Source organism: Mustela nivalis, assembly GCF_964662115.1.
Source record: "Mustela nivalis genome assembly, chromosome: 13".
NCBI classification, from domain to species: domain Eukaryota; kingdom Metazoa; phylum Chordata; class Mammalia; order Carnivora; family Mustelidae; genus Mustela; species Mustela nivalis.
Window position 1 is genome coordinate 1,193,177 of NC_139032.1, and position 20,084 is coordinate 1,213,260.

The 20,084-nt window shown below is 45.6% G+C and overlaps 1 protein-coding gene across 3 annotated transcripts in view; it reads left to right on the top strand.

The window, feature by feature from the left end:
- AUH (AU RNA binding methylglutaconyl-CoA hydratase) overlaps positions 1-20,084 on the top strand; it is a 130,448-nt gene that overhangs the window by 16,563 nt on the left and 93,801 nt on the right. For all 3 annotated transcript variants that reach the window (XM_082694160.1, XM_082694161.1, XM_082694162.1), the window contains one exon: positions 18,642-18,728. In XM_082694160.1, coding sequence (XP_082550286.1) covers positions 18,642-18,728 — 87 coding nt within the window. The remainder of the gene's footprint in view (positions 1-18,641; positions 18,729-20,084) is intronic.

The following is a 20,084-nucleotide window of genomic DNA, read 5'->3' on the forward strand; positions in this document are numbered from 1 at the left end:
GGCTGTTCCCTTGTCGCTGTAGCCATGCCCCCCACCCTCCACCACAGTTTCCTATTTTAGCTGCTTCTTGGCACTTTTCAGTTCCGGAATTTATTTTTTGCTTGTGATTGTGTGATCGGCCTGCTCCTCCTGCAGATCTGCCGATTCCCTGGAACTGGGGCAGGGCCTTTATCAGAGCGGTGCCTGGACCGTCGCAGGCCCTGAGCAGAGAGTTCGGGAGGAAGAGCGGAAGGGCTCTGGTCGTTGAGGAAGCGCCATCGGCAGAGCAGAGCGGCAGAGCTTCGTCTTACCTGCCTTAGAAGTCACCGCTCCTGGAGGGACTTGTGCGCCTTCTGTCTCCTCACCCTCCCGTATTAAAGGGACCGTCTGAAGTGCAGGCATGTCTCCGAGGAACAGAGCTGCCTCTTCTGGGGAGAGGAGAGAATGGGCCCCTCCATAGGCGGCGGCTCGGCCGGAGGTGGCTGGCCTGGGCTTTTGTCTCTCGGGGCCCCTTGCCAGGTCTCCCAGGGAGGCCCTGCTGCCTTCAGTGGCGAGGAGGACACTGGAGGCCAGAAGAGCTCCTGTGCGTGGGGAGTCCCAGGGGATGTAATTCAGCCTGTGACCCTGGGTGAGGTCCCGTGGAGCTCCAGGGGCTACAAAGGCAGAGCCTAAAAACTTAGAAACAGAGGGTTAAGCCTCTGCCTTCCGCTCGGGTCATGATCTCGGGGTCCTGGGATCGAGTCCCGCATCGGGCTCTCTGCTCAGTGGGGAGCCTGCTTCCCCCTCTCTCTCTCTCTGCCTGCCTCTCTGCCTGCTTGTGATCTGTCTGTCCAATAAATAAATAAAATCTTTAAAAAAACCAACACAAAGACTTAGAAACAGATGGAGTGTTTATCCGTGTGCTCCGGCGGTGGAGACTCAGCCGCAGAGCTCGCTTTCTGAGGGGAAGTTCGTCTAGACTAGGCTTCAGCAAACGCTTTCAGAAAGGGCCAGATAGTTGAGGCTCTCTGGGCCTCTTACAGTCTTTGTCATGTATCTGACTACCTATCTGTTTGTCTCCTTTATTTTTATTGAGCTTCAGGAGACAAGAACGACCCCTTTTAGCTGGGGGCAGACCAGCCTGCCCGCTGTGATGTGCTCACCCCAGGCCAGACTCGATTTCTTTTTCCCGTTTGCTGGTCCACATGTTTCCCTGGACCTGGCCTCTCGGCCTGCAGCTGGAGAAGCCAGGCTGAGTTCCGTCCGTAGGGTTCCACGGAAGGTGCTAGATGCCTGGCCCCTGGAGACTGCATCTCTAATCAGCAGTGAAAGTGCCCTTTGTCTTGTGCGACTGAGGAGTGACCCTGCAGAAAGCTCTGCAGCCCGCAGTCGCACAGGTGCGTAGCTTTAGTGGCCTTTGGGGCCCCTGTCAGCGAGGATCACCTTGTGCTTTATGTTCCTGGAAACCCCCCATTAGAATGTCCGTTTGAATAACTTAGGACTTGCTCGGCAAAATCAAGTTTGAGACATGGAAGTAGTCAGTATTTTCACATTCTCTAAAACAGAAGTATAGGCCACATGGTTAACAGATACCAATGTAATGTATTCATTAAAGCACTTATAAAAATGTCACATACTTTGAGTTGTTATCTCTTCCTCACTATAAACTTTTGGTGATTTTCTTTTCTTGAATTGTATGAAATATCTGTGATTGGTTATTGATGTAAGAAAGATATTAGGGTTCAAAGCCGATGGCCAAGAAAGAATTCTTGAGATGTCTTTGGTGCAAAAAGGCGGTTTTCTTAAAGCCTGGGGACGGGACGGGTAGTCAGAAAGAGCTGCACCGGGGCCCATTACATACTTTCAGTCGAGAGGGGGTTAGGGGAGCATAAGTCTCTAAAGAATTTGGGAGCAAGGTTTCCAGGTCCTCGAGGGGGCCGGCTGTTGTTGGGAAAATCCACTTATCACCGGCAAATGAAACCTTAGTCTTGAGACCCTCCAGATGTGTGTCAGTGGGCCGTATGCTCGGACGGTGATTGCTAACCTCTATTTTGGGGAGTAGCGATAAAGGACGTTTCTAAAAGAATTTCTGTGTTAAAGTAGACTTGAAGGATCCTATAGGTCCACAGTGGAAATGTGGACTTTTGCCTTCAGCAAAGTGTCAGCATCGAGGCAGTGGAGTCCCTAGACCAAGGTCACGCCGCCTGTTTCAAGGACTTGTCTGTGGGCTGTAGGTAGTAAGGAAATTTAATAATTTAATAATTTCTCTTCTGCCTTTGTTCCCACATCAGTTACGTTTGTGATGAATAGACCACCCCTACTTGGTATGTTCTCCGGGACGATCTGCCTGACCTGACCCTTTTGAGGCTTTTTTTTAAAGCTTCTGATGCCTTTACTGAGTGCCCAGGGTGTTCTGTAGATTTTCTCAGTTCCTGCTGGTCATGAGGCGAACAGCAGAATTGTTCGCACCCTGGCTTCCTGTCGATGTTCTTTCTTTGATAACTGCCTGTGAATGGGCATTTCATCTTCAAGGTTAAGGGAACTGGGTGCAGATTAGGGGAGCTCTTTCTCTGAGTGACATTTCTCTGGTTTTCTGTTCTGCAAACTGCAGCCACCCAGCCTCCCTGCTCGCTCTGTTTAGGGCCCCCCGCCTTGCACCCATCCTGGAAAGCACCCTTAGAAAGAAAGCTGGAACCGTCAGTGGACTCCCGTGCAGTCTGTCACTACCTGTTGATCAGCTTCTGCAGGAAGTTTCCAGTATTTGAAGGAAAAAAGGCTAGTCTGCTGTCCCTTAGCCCGTCGTAGTCAGAGCTTTGAATTTTCAGTTCCCTTTGTAGGGAATGGTGTTAAGGAAGTAAGAGCTGGGTGCTAACCGTGCTCATTGTCCCTTGGTGTCTTTGTCTCTAGGCCCTTTTACTGGATAAAGCTAAGAGCTACTTAGATAAATGAATTACACTGTATTCCACACACACACACACACACACACACTCTCCTGTCGGTGCATTTATGAATGGAAAGCCATGACTTCATGTTGACAGCTCCATTTCCAGTTCCTCACTGTAGGATCCATTTTCCTCTACCATTAGGTTTTTTAAAGATTTTATTTATTTATTTGTCAGAGAGAGAGGGGGAAAGAGAGGGCACAGGCAGGGGGAGTGGCAGCAGAGGGAGAGGCGGACTCCCCAGGGAGCAGGGAATCCAGTGAGAGACTCGATCCCAGGACCCTGGGATCATGACCGGAGCCAACGGCAGACACTTGACCCACTGAGCCACTCAGGCGCCCCTCCTCTCCCATTCTATACTTGTGTTATCTGAAATACATTTATTCATCTGCTCAGTTCTGTAGTATGCAGAAAATAGTTTCAGAATTGCTGAATTGATACCGCTGTGATAAGCACACTTTCTAACGAGGGTTCACGATTTCCTTAGAGCATTTCTGGCTTTAGACTGGGGTGCAGAGTAAAGCACTGTACTGGAAGTCACTGTGTCATTTCTCGTTCGGTGCAGTGCTGTCTTGTTCATATGAAATCGAGTTAGGTTTCCTCACTTGTTTCTTTTACTTGACTATGAAATACCAGCGCGGTTTCACAGCCAGAGCTCTCCGCGGACGTGCCCCGCTCACGTCCTCCCTCCGCCCGGCCAGCGGATCCGCACTCTTGAGGGCGTTACGGAGTCTCATCAGCTCCTCGTTCACCCATCAGGTTTCCTTTTTACAGAATTAAGGGCGTGCTTGTGTGCCTGTTCCCATTTTTCTCATGTAGAATTTTGTCTGTACTCTTTGTACTTGTTTCAGTTCATAGTAGCGTAGAAATTAGCTCACAGGAATGTGAGGATACCGGCAGCGTATGGGGGGCTCAGGAGCCTTTCTGAAGACCCACTGTACCACGGTGGGCTGCTGGCAGTGACGGGACGGACCCAGACTCTGCAGGGGATGGAGAAATGGCACCATCTTAGCGGGGAGGCCTCCCAGTGAGCTGGAGAGCCTGGCATGCCTGGTAGAAGGAAAGTTCTGGGTTCGGGACGGTAAAAGGGTGCTTCACTGAGGGAGAATGAAGCTCTGTGTCTGAGAGCTTTGAATTCAGATAAAATCCTATGGCAGAACAGTCTCTTGTCAAATGGGAGTTACTATAAATGACCTGGGGAAAATTTACTGTATAATTAAAAAATTTTTTTAACACTTAAGTGTTTCTAGAGCAGTTTAGGTTCACAGCAAAATTGAGAAGGGCATTCAGAGATTTCCCAGAATCGCCCTGCCTCATACACACATAGCCTCCCTCATAAGCAGCACCTTCCACCAGAGCGGTCCGTGTGTTGGGTCTGACGAACTTACACTGACTACGCACCCAAAGTCTCTCATTTGCGTTGGGGTTCACTCTTGGTGTTGTGCACTCCGTGGGTTTGGACAAATGTAGAACACGTATCTGCCATTACACTATCATGCAGAATGGGTCTGCTGCCTTAAGAATTGTCTGTAGTCTGTCCCTTCCTTATAAAGCCCTGGTGACCATTGATCTTTCACTGTGTCCGTGGTTTTACCCTCTCCGGTATGTTACACCAGAACCACACTGTGTAGCCTTTTCAGATTGGCTTCCTTCATTTCATACGATGCACGTAAGATTCTTTATGTCTTTCCATGTCCGTGGCACAGTAGCTCGTTTCTTTTTACCAATGACAGTCCACTTTATAGACGTGCCACAGCTCGGTCCTCTGCCCACTGAAGGACATCTCGGCAGCTTCCTAGTGTTGCAGTTGTGAATAAAGCTGCTATCAAGGTCTGTATACAGGCTGCTAAGCAGACCGAAGTTTTCAACTCTTTGGGGTAAATACCAAGGACTGCTGGATCACGCATTAAGAGTGAGTTGAGTTTTCTAAGAACGTGTCAAACTGTCTCCTAGAGAAGCATATCATTTTGCATCCTATCAGCATGAACAATATGTTTTTGCCAGCATTTAGTGGTGTCAGTGTTCCAGGTTTTGGCCATTCTAATAGGTGTACAGTGGTGTTTCCCTGTTTTAATTTGTATTCCCATGACGACATAAGATGTGGAGCACCATGTTTATCTCCAGTCTCTATATCTTTGGTAAAGTGTCTGTTAAAGTCTTTGGCCCAGTTTTTTTTGTTGTTGTTTTTGTTTTTTGGTGGTGGTGGTTTTTTAAGTTGGCTCCATGCCAGTGTGGGGCTTGAACTCATGACCCTGAGATCAAGACCTGGGCTGAGATCAGGAGTTGGATGTAACTGACTGAGCCCCCCAGACACCCCATTTGGCCCAGTTTTTAATTGAGTTGCTTGTTTACTTCTTGAGTTTCAAGAGTTCTTTGTATAGTTTAGATCACAGCCCTCTATCAGGTGTGTCTTTTGCAAATACTTTTCCCGTTCTGCAGCTGCCTTTCTCGTTCTCTTGACTCTATCCTTGGCAGAACGGAAGTTCTTCATTCGGATGAAGTCCAGCTTATCCGTTACGTCTTTCACGGGTCGTGACTTTGGTGCTGGAGATGTCCCTCCATCTGTAGACCTGGTTGGGAAGAAGGGACATCCTGACCATGTTGAGTCTTCCTGTCTATGAACATAGACTGTCTCTCCACCTACGTAGTTCTTCGTTGATTTTGTTCATTTTGTAGTATTCCTCCTACGGACCTTACACATATTTTGTTGGATTTATACTTTGGTATTTCATTTTTGGGGGTGCTAATGTAAGGGACATCATGTTTTTATTTTCAAATCCCTCTTGTTCCTTGCTTGGGTATTGAAAAGTGATTGACTTTTATATATTAACTTGTATCCTGCAATCTTGGTATAATTGCAAAGTCTAGGAATTTTTCTTTTAATTGAGTCTTTTGGATTTTCATGTCATCTGCAAAAAAATAGTGATTGTTTTATGTCTTCCTTCCCAGTCTGTTACTTTTTACTTCTTTCTTGCTATATTACGTTCATAAGGACTTCTAGTAGGAGATCTGAAAGGTGTGGTGGGGGGGGGGCGTGCTTGACTTTTGCTTGATCGTAGTGGGAAAACTTTGAATTTCTCACCATTCATTATACTAGCTGTAGATATTTTATAGATATTCTTTACCAAGTTGAAAAGGTATCCCTCTGTTTCACTTTATGAAGTATGCATATCATGAATGGGTATTTGTATGCTTTTTCTGCATCTATTAATATGGTCATGTGATATTTTTTCTTATATAGCGGCTGATGTGAGGATTACTTTGATTGATGTTTGAATGCTGAGCAGCTTTGCGTACCTGGGATAAATCTCACTTAGTTGTGCATAATTTATTTTAAAAAAAGGTGAAAACTCATTTCCTCTTGCAATTACAGTGTGGGTTCATTGGACCTTTTTTTCTGAATCTAAGATGCATTGCGGGTTCTTGCTTTGTATCACTATTTGTATTAGTAATTTCATCATCTGGGAATGGATTTATTATTACTTACCTCTTGGTCACGGCTGTGCTGAGAAGGACTACAGTACACACATGAAGAATGATGGAACTGCCCAGAAAGATGAAGGAATAGTCAGATCATTGCTTCTTCATTGCATTGCCTCAAGAATTGCATTGTCTTTTAAAAATTTAAATGAGGGGGGGTGGCTCAGTGGGTTAAAGCCTCTGATCCCAGCATCCTGGGATCAAGCCCTGCGTTGGGCTTTCTGCTCAGTGGGGAGCCTGCTCCCCACCCCCCTGCTTCTCTGCCTACTTGTGATCTGTCAAATAAATAAATAAATAAATAAAACCTTTAAAAATTTTTTAAAAATGAAATCGGGAGGCACCATCTTCGTAGTCTGTCTTTCTTTTATTTATGTATGTATCTGTTTATTTATTTGACAGAGACATGGAGAGGCAGTACAGGGAGTGGGAGAGGGAGAGGGAGAAGCAGGCTTTCCGCTGAGCCGGGAGCCTGATGCGGGGCGCCATCCCAGGACCCTGGGATCATGACCTGAGCCAAAGGCAGATGCTTAACGACTGAGCCACCCAAGCGCCCCTGTATTCTTTCTTTTAGCTTTTATTGAACACATTTAAGAATTTAGAATTTTTAATTTTCTCCCTCTGATGACCAGGAGTAGAAAGTTGACAGAGGAAGATATTTCATCGTTATCAGATGAATAATCATCAATAGAGACAGCAGGACTCCAGGCTCTAATCATTGAAAGTGAAGTTGATCATGTAAGGGAAATCGGAGACTGAGTGGTCAGATGACAGTGTCCCGGGTGAGTTCTCTTGAAGTCAGGACTGGAGAAGTGAGCAGTTTGTTGTGTGAACCGTGGACAGTGATTCATACAAGGAAGTGTGGAGGTGCCTTCAGTGAGTCCCTTGGTAGGAAGGACTTCCTTACGCAGTGGTTTGTGACGAGCTCTCGGACATCCCATTTTGCTAAGAGGTTGTGTGTCCGTATTCCTGAATTTCCCGTAATGTTCACGCGCGATTGTTTCCTCAATGCAGCTGTAGGGGCGGGAGGTGAAGGCTGGTGCGCGCCCAATGTGCGGTAGGAAGGACTAGGTGGTGTGCGGATGAAAACACATCGTTGGCTTTGTCGCTCCAAGGTTCATACGTCCTAAGCTGAATCTGTTTCACAGAGTACAAAGAATATGGCTATTCTAACAAAATTGGGAGCTGTCAAAATTTTCAAAGCACTGCATTTCTACAGTGCAAGTTCAAGAAGAACTGCAAGTAATGATCATCTATTTTATAAAAATCTGGGATCAGATTTTTATAAATCTACATGTTCCAGGTTCATATGTGTCAGTTGATGGGCTGTTTTGTCCACATGGTGTGTCTTTGTGTGTGTGTATTTGTGTATGTATCCATATATATGAATGTCTTTGTTGTGTGTGTGTGTGTGTCCCCACATATATGCACATACCAGGAGTGTTTAAAAATATGGGGTTTGTATATTTATACTTTGACTAAAATGTCAAATTTGCTTTTTCATTTTTCTGTAAATTATTTATAAAATGACCCACATATTAAATAAAATACAATGGTTTCTCATCTTCAGCTGATGAAGGTGTGCTGAGGGTCGGGGGATGCACCTGAGCGGGTCCTTGCCCTCCGCCGGCCGCGATTACGCGTTCCCGGGGCAGTACGCCTGACGGTCGGCCATCTGCTTGGCTGTAAAACCTCTCCAGATTTGAAAGGCTGTGTTGTGACTGCAAGCACTTAAGATAGAAGTCATTTACAAAAAGGTAATTAGAAGAAGTCTCCATACATTGGGAGATTTAAAATCACTTCTAAATAACTAACGGCTCAACAGAGGAATCTTCATGTAAAATAGAGCATGTTCAGAATTACATTCTAACAAAATACTTTGAAAGTTGTGTAATACAGTTAAGATTGTATTTGAGGAAAGAATGAAGTTTTGAAGTGAATAGACTGAGAATCCAGCTGAGGCAAGACACAGATAGCTGCAGGCGAGACGTAGGTAGGCCTGGAGGAAGCCGGTGCAGGTGAGCACACACGCACGACGCAGAGAACGCGGCATTAGATCAAGGGCGGAAACACACACAATGTGCAGATCGCACAAAGACGCCAGAGGTATCGATTCCATAGACATTAAACTGGTAAGGTCATGTTTGCCGATAATTGATGTCAATACATTTGAAAATTTTACGTGAAATAGATAAATTATCACAAAATAAAACTTAATCAGAACTGACTTAAGAAACAGGAAATTGACTAATCCCAGAACAGTGGAAAGATACGTGGCCCGATGATCGCAGAAAGGCGTTCTGCGCGGAGTGTCTGGAACAGATCATTCCCGTCTCACATCGTTCTTGGAGAAGATGACGAAGACCCTTGCCCAGCTTCTTTGTGAGGCTAGGCTGACCCGGCTCTGTGCACCATGCTAGAGCCGTGCAGGAGGGGAGAGACGGGAGGCGTCTAGACGGACGCCTGCCCAGAACCCTGGGAGCATCGGCTCCCCCTGCGCTGTAGATTGAGCGGTCTGGAGATCCTTGTTATCTTGACCTGATACTTCGGTTGAATGGGAGCAATAAAAGCCCTTTTGGGGTGCGAGCGAGAAAGACCAAGGTGTTTGGATTGGCAGCACGTGTACGGACACCGGAATGACTGGGAACGTCAACTTCGCTGCTGCACATATCGATACCGCTACAAATCGTGGGCGTTTCATCTTCTGCTGCGGAGCAAAAGGCAGTTAAAGCTACCATTTCTTGTCCATTAGATGGGCAAGACTTAGCAAGTGTGGCAGTGCCAGGCACAGGTGCAGCGCACTGCTGGCCAGGTGTGCAGGCGGGAATACCTCGGAAACTTGTAAAGACCGCCGTCTCCATCCGTATGATCTGGCCGCTGCACTCCGGGGAAAAGGACTTCAGCGACGATCTGCCAGATGGGGGTGGGGAGATTTCTAGGCATTCTAGAGGCTTTCAGGAGGAATATTCAGGAGGAATAGCTTGTTTTCAAAGTGTCTAGTTGATACAGCTTACAGACGTAGGTGCGCTTTCGTGAGACTTCTGACCAGTCTGTGCGTGACGGTCACTCCCACCATCTTCCGTGTCACAGCGGTCCTTGCATTTCACAAGTCGTCTTGATCTTCCTTGCTTCCTTGCTCCAGGAATGGAGAAAAGGTTCTGAATTGCCAAAAAGGGTTTATTTTATTTTATTTTATTTTTAATATGAATATTGAGAATGTCAACTGGGATCCTCCTCCTGTTCTGGCAGTTTCCAGCTCTTTGCCTAATAAAGTTCCTATGGAATTGTTAAATGCTTCTTGATCACTCTATGATTTTTCAAGTGGTGGATCCGAAGGAGCTGAAGATATCGGGCGGCATTGCGGAAGTGGAACTCCTTTGTTTATGTGAGAAAGCTTTCTCCACACGACTAGACTTGATAAGGAACCCTGCCTCCTCCTAGCATGGACTTGCATGCGTAGACACACGAGATAATGAGTGGAAGGAGGCAGAGGGACCCAGGATCTCAGTGAGACACGTGTCCAGTGTAAGGTTGCCTTGAGTATGGAATCGTTACCGGACGTGCGCTCCAAGGCCGCTGCGGCCGGGGGTGCGCCGGTTCAGACTCGTAATGAAGTCAGTGCCGGGTAAACCCCCTCCCCCCCACGCTTTTTTTTTTTTTTTTTTTAAGATTTTATTTATTTATTTGAGAGAGAGAGGGAGAGCATGAGAAGGGAGAAGGTCAGAGGGAGAAGCAGACGCCCCATGGAGCTGGGAGCCTGATGTGGGCCTCGATCCCTGGACTCCGGGACCGTGACCTGAGCCGAAGGCAGTCACTTAATGAACCAAGCCACCCGGTCACCCCTAGAGGAAAACTTTAAAGTTAGTGCTTTATCATAGTTACAGGAAATTTAATAAAAATTAACTCAATTCATTTATGTATTTCATTGCAAAAACGTTTTCTATGCATAAATACTGAGTATATCAGCAAAAACAGTTACAGGAAAGAAGTAGAAATAGTAGTTCCTATAGAACAGAAACGATGTAACATTTAGGCTTTGTTCGTGTGTGTTAGACGTGGGTGCTTTCGTGAATCCGGTCACTGGGGTTGCACTGGGCACACTGCCATGGTCTGAGTCAGCTGCTTTGTAAGATGCCAGTGTTGAGGACCCACTGTAATCCTTACAAGTGTTTAAACGCAAGTGATAGGAGTTGTAAATGTCATATACAAAGTTTCAGTACAGCCTATTTTTCAAAATTCTTTTTAGCAGTATCTAGCAGGCATGAAAAAGGTTGAAGACCCTTGGCTTACGCAGTAGATCGCCAAAGGGATGGGAACACACAGGGGAGCCCGTTGGAATCCAGGGGGTTCTTCGGTCGGTGCAGTGAGAGAAGGCCTTACGGTCCGGCTGTTGGGGCCGAGGGAGGTAGACCTCCTGCAGTGTGTGACTTTTCTTACGTCCTCCTGGATGGTCCGCTGCACGGAGCAATGAGCAGAAACCTCACACACAGTCATCTTCAGGCATATTTAAACGTGGGAATTTATATCAAAGAGTAAGTCCAGGAGTTTTAGGGAGGGCCATTTTAGTGGGCAGTATTTAAGTGAAATAGGTTTTTTTCTCAGAATTGCTAAGTTGCTAAATTACATATTAACTCTGCGTTGTGTGTCTGGTGTATTAAATACTGAACTATGTATTTAGATGGGACGAGTTTGCAGTAGGGCAGACAGTGCAGAAGAGCGTAAGTTAGGAAAATGTGTAACTTAGAACCAGATACTGTTTCAGTAACGTGGCAAGCAGATGTGACTGAAGTTCATGCTACTTTCTCGGTGACACCAGGGTGACCGCACCACTGATACTGTCGTGCTGTCCACAGCCTCACCAGCCCCCACCTCTGTGGCACTGTCCTGTTCTCACCCCAAACCTTTACCACTTCCTCTGTTGGTTATTTAGTCTTTTTTCTATTGTCTTTCCCTCTCCCTTGCCTCAAAGACCCCGTGTCAGAGGGGAGCTGGGAGACCGAGCAGCCCTTTGGGGGAATCTGCCTCCAAGGAGGAGGAGAGGGCGGCGGTGGCTGGAGGCGGAGCGGATGGAGTCAGGAACTTTGTTTTCACCTTTTCAGTTGGATTATAATATACGTACAGACAATTGTACAAGTCCTGAGCGTGTAATACGTTTCTGTGAAATGAACTGACCTGTGCAGCCCCCCCCCCAATTTAAGAAGTGGACCTTACGGCGGCGACCAGCAGGCCCGCAGCCTCTTTCTGTCGCTGGCCGTCTCTCACCCAGAGCGACTGGGGTTCTTCTGATTTTGATCGTCAGATCCCAAGTTCGCTTGTTTTTCATCTTACGTACCTGGAATCATCCCGCAGGTACTCTTCTAAGGTTGACTTTGACTCCGCCGTGTCTGTGGGACGTGGTTGGTGCCGTTCGGCGAGGCGTGGTACAGTCCTGTTCCTCGTGGCACCGCTCAGCCGTTCTGTGGGTGCCGCGCGATCGGGGCGTTGCCGGCTTTTAGCTGCCGTGAATAATGCTTCTGGGAATGTGCTTTTATTCCACGCTCATGTATTTCGGATATGGGTGTTTGCACTTGGGGTGGAATTACTTTCCAGAGGGATTTTGACCGGTCTTTGCTTCCAGCAGCATGAAGTCAGCGCCCCGTTGCGCTGTGCCGTCCCCAACACCTCCGCTGTGGCTGGCTTGTGAAGTTGTGTCTCCGAGCTGTGTTTGCTTGATGACTAATCATGGGTGTTCCTTTTCATCTCTTGGTTAGCCAGTCTCCTCTCTCTAGAACTATCGGAGTCTTCTGCCTGCTTTTTACCTTTGACTTTCTGTGATTTACACATGCCGGGCTTCTAGTTCCCGCATTTTTCTCAGACATTTTCTCTCTCTTTCACGTGCATATTCATTCTTGTAATGGTGTGCTTTGATGAACAGAAATATTTAATTTAATGAAGTCCAGTGTTTTCCTAAGTCTTTGGAGAAATCTTTAAAAAAATGTTGTGTATACCAAGGTCTTGAAGATATTTTTGGTTTTCATTTAGAAGTTTGATTGTTTTCCTTTTCACATTTAGGATATAATTTACCGTGTATTGATGTGTGTGTGTGTGTCAGGTGAAGGGCCAGAACTGTGTTTTCTTGCATGAGCGTTCAGTGGTCCCAGCCCCATTTATCAGGGCGTTCGTCTGGTCTCCCTCCCATAGTGCCGTTGTTGTTATAAATCAGGTGGGTCTTTTTCAGACTTGCTGTTTTGTTCTGTCGGTTTTTTGTTTTCTTTTCTCTATTTTTGAGACTGTATTAGTTTTCTTAATTAGAGTAGCTTTATAATAACATCTTCCTGTTTTAGTATAAATGGTCCAACTGTTTCTCCTGCAGGAGGCTTTGAAAATGCGCTTTGCATTCTTAGCTTCTCATTTTCCAGAAGCATTGGGGTTTTAATTGGAACCGCATTGACTCTCTTAATTCAAAGAAAATTTTATCTTTTAGCATGAAAGTCTTCTAAAATGAGCATGATGTATTCCTCATTTAATTAGTTCTTTAATTTATCTCAGAAGATTTTGTAGGTTTTTGTGTCAAGATCTTATTCATCTTTTGGGCGCCTGGGTGGCTCAGTGGGTTAAGCCGCTGCCTTCGGCTCAGGTCATGATCTCAGGGTCCTGGGATCGAGCCCCACATTGGGCTCTCTGCTCGGCAGGGAGCCTGCTTCCTCCTCTGTCTCTCTCTGCCTGCCTCTCCGTCTACTTGTGATTTCTCTCGGTCAAAAAAAAAAAAAAAAAAAGATCTTATTCATCTTTTGTTAGAGTCATTCCTTGGCTCCTTGATTTTTTTTTTTTAAAGATTTTATTTATTTTATTTGACAGACAGAGATTATAAGTAGGCAGAGAGGCAGGCAGAGAGAGGAGGAAGCAGGCTCCCTGCTGAGCAAAGAGCCGGACGCGGGGCTCGATCCCAGGACCCTGAGATCATGACCTGAGCCGAAGGCAGAGGCTTTAACCCACTGAGCCACCCAGGCGCCCCGGCTCCTTGATTTCTGAATGTTACTGAGATGGTATCTTTTTTAAATTTTACACATTTCTTTTGTTAGTATATATGAAGACAGTTGATTTTTGTTTATTGAACTGTATTCTTCAACCTTACTAAATTCACTTGTTTTCATGATTTCTAAATTCTTTTGGCTATTCCTCTTATATAATGAAGTCATCTGCTCATGTGACAGTTTCATTTTTTCCCTTCTGATCCATGTAACTTAATTTTTTTTCTTGTTGTACTGACTGTTTTATCTGTTACTGTCTTAGTAATTGACCTGTAACGGTGATGGTAGTTAGAGATATTTTATTATTACTCTTAACCAGATTCAGAAAGATCCTCTTTTCTTCCTAGTTTGCTGTGAACTTCATTAAGAGTGACTGTTGATTAGATATGACAACGATAGCATGTGTGATTGAGATTGATAAATTGAACTTCACTGAAGTTAAAACTCAAAAAAAAAATCAAGAAAGTGAAAAGAAAAACCACAGATGGGGAGAAAATGTGAATCGTATTTAGGAGAAAATACTTGTGTCTAAGATATTACTCTTAACTCAGTAAGATGACAAATTGTCCAGTTAAAAAAAAAAAAGAGCAAAAGATTTGAAATGATGTTTCACCAAAGACCTGTGTGAATGGCTAATAAGCACGTGAAAAGATTCTTAACCTCATTAGTCATTAGGGAAATGCACGTTTAAACCATAACAGATACCGTTGCACTCCCATAAAATGCTATAAAAAAATGACAGGCTAGTGCTGGTGGCCATACAAGGGTGACAGGGACCCTTAGGCGTTGCTGGTAGGAACGTAAAGCGGTGCAGCCACTGTGCAGAAACAGTGACATTCGAGTTTTGTTGTTGCTGAGTAGAAATTTACAGTATGAGCTGTGGCGCTCCTGTGTATCTGCTCAAGACAGAATCACTCGTCTACACAGGACCTGTGTGTGAACGCTCACCGTAGTATTTTTCATAGGAGTCAAAAAGTGGAAACAGCCCAGGTGTCCCTCAGGGGGGGAGTGGGTAGACAAAACGTGTCTCTGTCCCTACGGAGGAATACTCTTCGGTAATAAAAAAGCCCAGATCCATTCTTGGGACATGGGTAAGCCTGAAACACGCCGCGCTTGCCACGTGGGAGGAGGACACAGGAGACTGTCTTGTCTGTTGTACGCGTTTGTTCCTGTGGAGTGTCCAGAGCAGGCACGGGTTTAGGCAAACAGTGGCTCGCGGGCAAGCAGGTGGGGGCGGGGAGCGTCTGAACGTGAGCCCGGGGATGGAAATGCTCTGCAGTCGCCCGGAGGTGCGGGTTGTTCACCTTCGTAAATGCACGAACGGTTACTCGATGGTACTTAAAATGACTGCATTTTACTTCCTGTAACTTATGTCTCAAGATGGTAAAGAATGAGTTGAATTTTAAGTACTCTTTCTATGCCTACTGAAAGTTTATATGATTTTTCCCTTTTATGCTGTTAGTTTTACAAATTTAAACACTTGATGCTAAACCAGTCTTGAATCTTAGACTGAGTGTAACTTGGTCTTGAAATACGGCATTTTATTTATGTTACCACTGTGTGTGCTTTACTAATGTTTTGTTTAGGGATTTTTTGAGACTATATTTATGAGAAAGATTAGCCTGTCATGTTTTTTTCTTAAGGTGTTCTTAATTGGGTTTTTGTTTTTCAATTCTCCGTGTGTCAGATTCATGTTAATTTTTTTTTTTTTTAATGATTTTGTCTTTTTTAAGTCCTCTCTGTACCCATCGTGGGGCTCCAGATGACAACCCCGGGATCAGGCGAGCGCTGACCTCTGAGTCCTGCAGGCGCCCTCCCCCCGCCCATCCAGTGTTTTCCTTGTGTGTTTGGAAGACGTTACTGTTGGAGCCGCATGAGCATGGGGTTTCCTTTGTAGCAAAGTTTTAAATTAACATATTCAGTTTCCTTCAGAAGTATTGGTGTTTTCAGATTTTCTCTTTGTCAGTTTTAATAAGCTGTGTTTTTTGAAATGTGACCATTTCATGTCCTTTCTAAATGTATAGGGCCACGGTTGTTGGTAATATTCTCTTGTTTTAATCGACGGAGAATCTGGCGTATTATCCTCCTTTTCATTCTTGCTGCTTGCTTTGTTTAGGTTAAAATTCTAAGTGAGTAGTTATTTTTTGGGCAGGTTCTAAATTTTTTTTTTTTTTTCACTTGGGTCCTTTCTCTTTAGCATTTGGTCTCGGTATGGTTTTCTTCGTGTTCACCCTGTTTTATATTTAACCTTCAGAGGTCCCGAACAGAAGCCTCTGGTGTTCTTTTTTGGCAAGCCCTGAGCTTCAATTTTTTTCTCATTTCTGTGAAATTATTTAAAAACTTACATTTGCCTTGATGTTCTCATACATTCTGACCGTCTTAGTTGTTCTCCGTTGTCCTCAGACTAGCTGCCTTAGGTTTCGTATCTCGGGTTTCATGAGAGAATCGGTCTGATGATCAACTCTTCCATTGGAACTGGCAGTGAGAGTCCACATAATTTTCTTTTCTTTTTTATAAGGTGAGCAGGGTTACGGTGTTCCTGTAGCTGATGGGAATGGTTCTCAGGAGAGGGATACTTGACTCTTTGTTGGCGATGCCAGCCAGGAAAGGGATGGTTGCTCGCGTGGTGGCCCGGAAGAGAGAAGGGGTGGGATCTAGGGCACGAGTCGGCTTTGGTCGTGAGCAGTTCGTCAGAAGTGAGAGGAGGAGGCAGAGTGTAAGAGTCCGCTCCTGGTGCGTGGGTAGGTTTGGGGGTGGGTGTTGGTGAAACTTTTCTTCTGAGTGCATCCGTTTTCTTAGTCAGTTGGTGTCAGGTTTGGCTGGGAGGCTTGAGGTTTAAGGAGAGCGAGGTGTTAGGAAATGGCCTGAGGGTGGAGCAGGAGGGGGCTGCCGTGGGATTCCGTGGCAGCACGAAGGCCCTCGCACCCGCAGGGAGTGGTCGTGGACATGGGGGATTTAAAAAAAGTAAGAGAAAGATGCCAGACCTCAAATACACCCGATCTTAGCGGAGGAGAAGCTGACAAAATCTGGAGGGATCGAGGCGAAGCTGCACGTTTAGGTTCCGCAGGTTCAAGGTTCCAGGGTGCGTTTCTAAAGTAAAAACAACAGCGTATTACAGTGTTTAACATGTATTCTCAAGGTCACAAGTGTCCAACATCCCACGGAGAAGGGACATGATTTCTAAAACACACGCTGGGTCCCGTGGCGGGCTCCCACAGTGGTGAGGGCCAGACCGCCTCGTCCAGCTCTGCGGGGCCTGGGTGTGCGCCTGGACGCCCGAGTCCCGCGGGCTCCCGACACGCGCTCTCTGGAACCGGGGCGCGGAGGCCGGTGAGAGCCCGGTCTGGAGCGCCGGTGCCGTGTCCGAGGGCACCGCCTGCGGCGTAGCCCGCGCTGAGGGTCGGTGCCGCGGTCCCCGGCCTCCTGCGGGCCCACCGCGAGCAGAGCCCCGGCCTCCTGCCGGCCCACCGCGAGCAGAGCCCCGGGGCTCCCGTCCGCTTCTCCCCTCGGTCGCTTGGGCTCCCCGGCCGTCGCCCTCCCCGGGCCGGCCCCGCGTTCAGCCGCGTCCACAGACCGGTGCTGGGAGCCGCGGGCCGTCGCCGCGCCTCGTGCTGTCACTTGCACTGTGTCCTCAGGGCTCCACAGGTTTTTCCTCCACAAACATATCCAAGTGGCTTAACAAGTGTTTTGGCCCTAAAAATATTTCTCACGGAACAAGCTTCCTAGGAAGACATACATCAGAAGTGTTTAAAGCCCGGTGCAGTGAGTGGCCGTCGGCGACTTGAGCAGCGCCGTGTCACACTAAGCCGTTCCCGGTGACCGTTGCCGGCCGCACTCCCTTCTCGCAGAGCTCGCTGCGGACCGACTGTGGCATTTATCATCTCCCTTCACGTTTCCCTTCCCTAAGGAGCTTTCGTTTGCTGTTGACTTATTTCTTAAGCTATGTGCCCAGTGTGGGGCTTGAACTCAGAACCCTGAGATCAAAAGTCACGTCTCCCCTGACTGAGCCCGCCAGCTGCCCCCCTCAATAGCATCCGTTTAAAGAAAAGTTATGTCGGTGGTGAGCATCCCGTGTGTGTTTCTGTAAATATGATAGCGTAGTGTCACTAAATCTATAAATGCGTATTAGTGTTTTAAGGTATAATAAATATACATAATTCTGTGTTCTTCAACACTTAGCTTTTTCCGTATTTCTACTTTTAATTCCTTCATTTTCATGCTGAACGTGTAATATTCTGTATAAATATATCTTAATTTTATTAAAAATTCTTCTGATGTATATTTAGGTTATTTCTGATTTTTTTTCAATTTTATATATGTTGCATTGAATGCTACTGTACATATTCCTTGGGCATATGTTTGCAATTTTCTAGGGTAAATATAGCTAAGAACTGATGAGTTGTAGGGTATGTGCTCTGACGGGAAGTGTGTGGGCTCAGAATATCCCAGCTTGGCTGGCACTTGGTATTCTGTCTAGTCCCAATTTCTTTATAACGGACTCTTCAGAGAGTAAATAGCTGAGTGTGTACCTTCTAGGTTGTCATTTTACTTTGTTTTGTATTTGTTCATGTAAATGGGAGCCATTTCTCATACAATTTTATTTTATCAAAAAGAATTCTTTGTTGAGCCACAGAGTAAGGGATCCCTTAAGAATTTCTTCTCTGCTCCAAATTTATGATTCTGTGATAAACTCATAATTATGAAATTGTCAGTTTGTGCATAAGTTAAGACTGCAGCCCCCACGGCGGCATCTGTGGAATCAGACTGATTCTGGGATCTGCCCTCTGCACCGGGTTGACGTTTATACTTCCAGCCGAACGCGGTACTGCTCAGTCCGCCGGCTTTCTAGGCGCCGAGCAGGTGGCTAACGTCCGTCTGCAGTCATTTATCTTAACACGAATGGGTTCGTTTGTATTATTAAACTAATGAATACATAATTTAAAAACATTTAATAGTTTTTAATAGAATAACTATTGGTAGATACCATCTCAAGTAAACCTCTTCCTCTAAGAGTGTAAAGGGGCCCCGAGACACCAGGTTCCAGAACCGCTGCTGTGGGCACATGCTGTATGAGCAGGTGTTTCACTCTTTCCTTTGCTGGTCTTTGAGAGGGAAAACCTAAGTAACTTACTTCCTTCAGTGGGTAAATTCAGTTGATATTCAAGTTACCTGTGAATCTTAAGTAAATTTTCAATTCATTGCCTTAAAATCTTGTTTATAACTAGACTGTGTTTGTAAATAAAATACTTTGCAGGTGCTGACCTTAAGGAGAGAGTCAAAATGAATCCCAGTGAAGTTGGTCCTTTCGTCTCCAAAATAAGAGCGGTGATTAATGAAATCGGTAAGCTCAGTTTAACTCCTTTTAGCATGCTGAAGATGACCGTAAATGTCAGACTTCGAGAGTTGCACGCGGTCCTTCCGTAGAAGCTTTCGCTAGGGTACTTACTTACTGTGTCGTTAGATAATCATCATCTCTAGCGGGTTGCTGTGGAGCGCAGTGTAATATACTTGACTTGAAAAATTGTGAAAAATATTTTATAGTTAAAGATGCTTCCTATACGTGATGACATGGCGGGTGAAGGTGGTTATTAGCAGCCAAAGAGAATGTCTCCCTGCATATAACTGCATACACACATATTTATGCATTTGGCATTGTGTTGTTGCTTGTGTAGATAGGATCATGCTATTTCCTTAGAATTAGAGACTTCTGGTAATATGAATGTCTCAGTGCATATCAACTTACTGGATCATTAATACTTTTTATTGCGGTGTAGTAATCCACAGCATTGTCATATCTGAAATTTTAAATTACTTCATTAATGTGTAGGGATTTCTTTCCATTTTTTGTTATTTATAATAAAGCGGTGAGTATCTTTGTATCAAGTCTTCGAGAGCGTTAGAATGTGTACTTACAGGATAGATTCCTGAACGTGGCATTGCAATTCTAGGTATCATGTGTTTTTTTTTTTTTTATAATTTATTTATTTATTTGACAGACAGAGATCACAGGTAGGCAGAGAGGCAGGCAGAGAGAGAGGAGGAAGCAGGCTCCCCGCTGAGCAGAGAGCCAGATGTGGGACTCGATCCCAGGACCCTGAGATCATGACCTGAGCCAAAGGCAGAGGCTTAACCCACTGAGCCACCCAGGCGTCCCATGTTGTTTTATATTTTAATCATTTTTACCAGATTATATTCCAAGAAGATTGTCATAATTTACATTCCCATCACTTACATGACGGTACTTGTCTCTTCATATTTTTGCCAGCATTTAATGTTGCTGCTTTTCAAGTTTGCCAAGGTTTAAAACAAAAGACATCTTAACATTTTATTGTATTTGAATAAATTTGTTTTTTGAATCTTCGCATTTTATTTTGCTTTTGGCAGATGCTTTCCCGTTAGACTTTGTCCCTGCTGTGTGGATGGCCCCTTCGCGGCGCTCCCCCTCCCCTGCGCAGCGCTCATTAACAAGTGCGCAGCGAGGGCCTCTCGTTGTCAGTGTGTTACGGATGCCGGCTCCTGGTGCCCGGCTCCTGGTGCGTCACCCTGACTTGTGCCGGTATTAAATCTTGAGGGTATGACGTTCCCTCGTTACACTTTTTCTTTTCTCCGTGAAGATTTTCTTTGGTTCCCACATGTCAGTTCTTCCAGATGAATTTGGAATTGCTAGTTTTTAAAGCAAGGGGGGAAACTGCTGTCG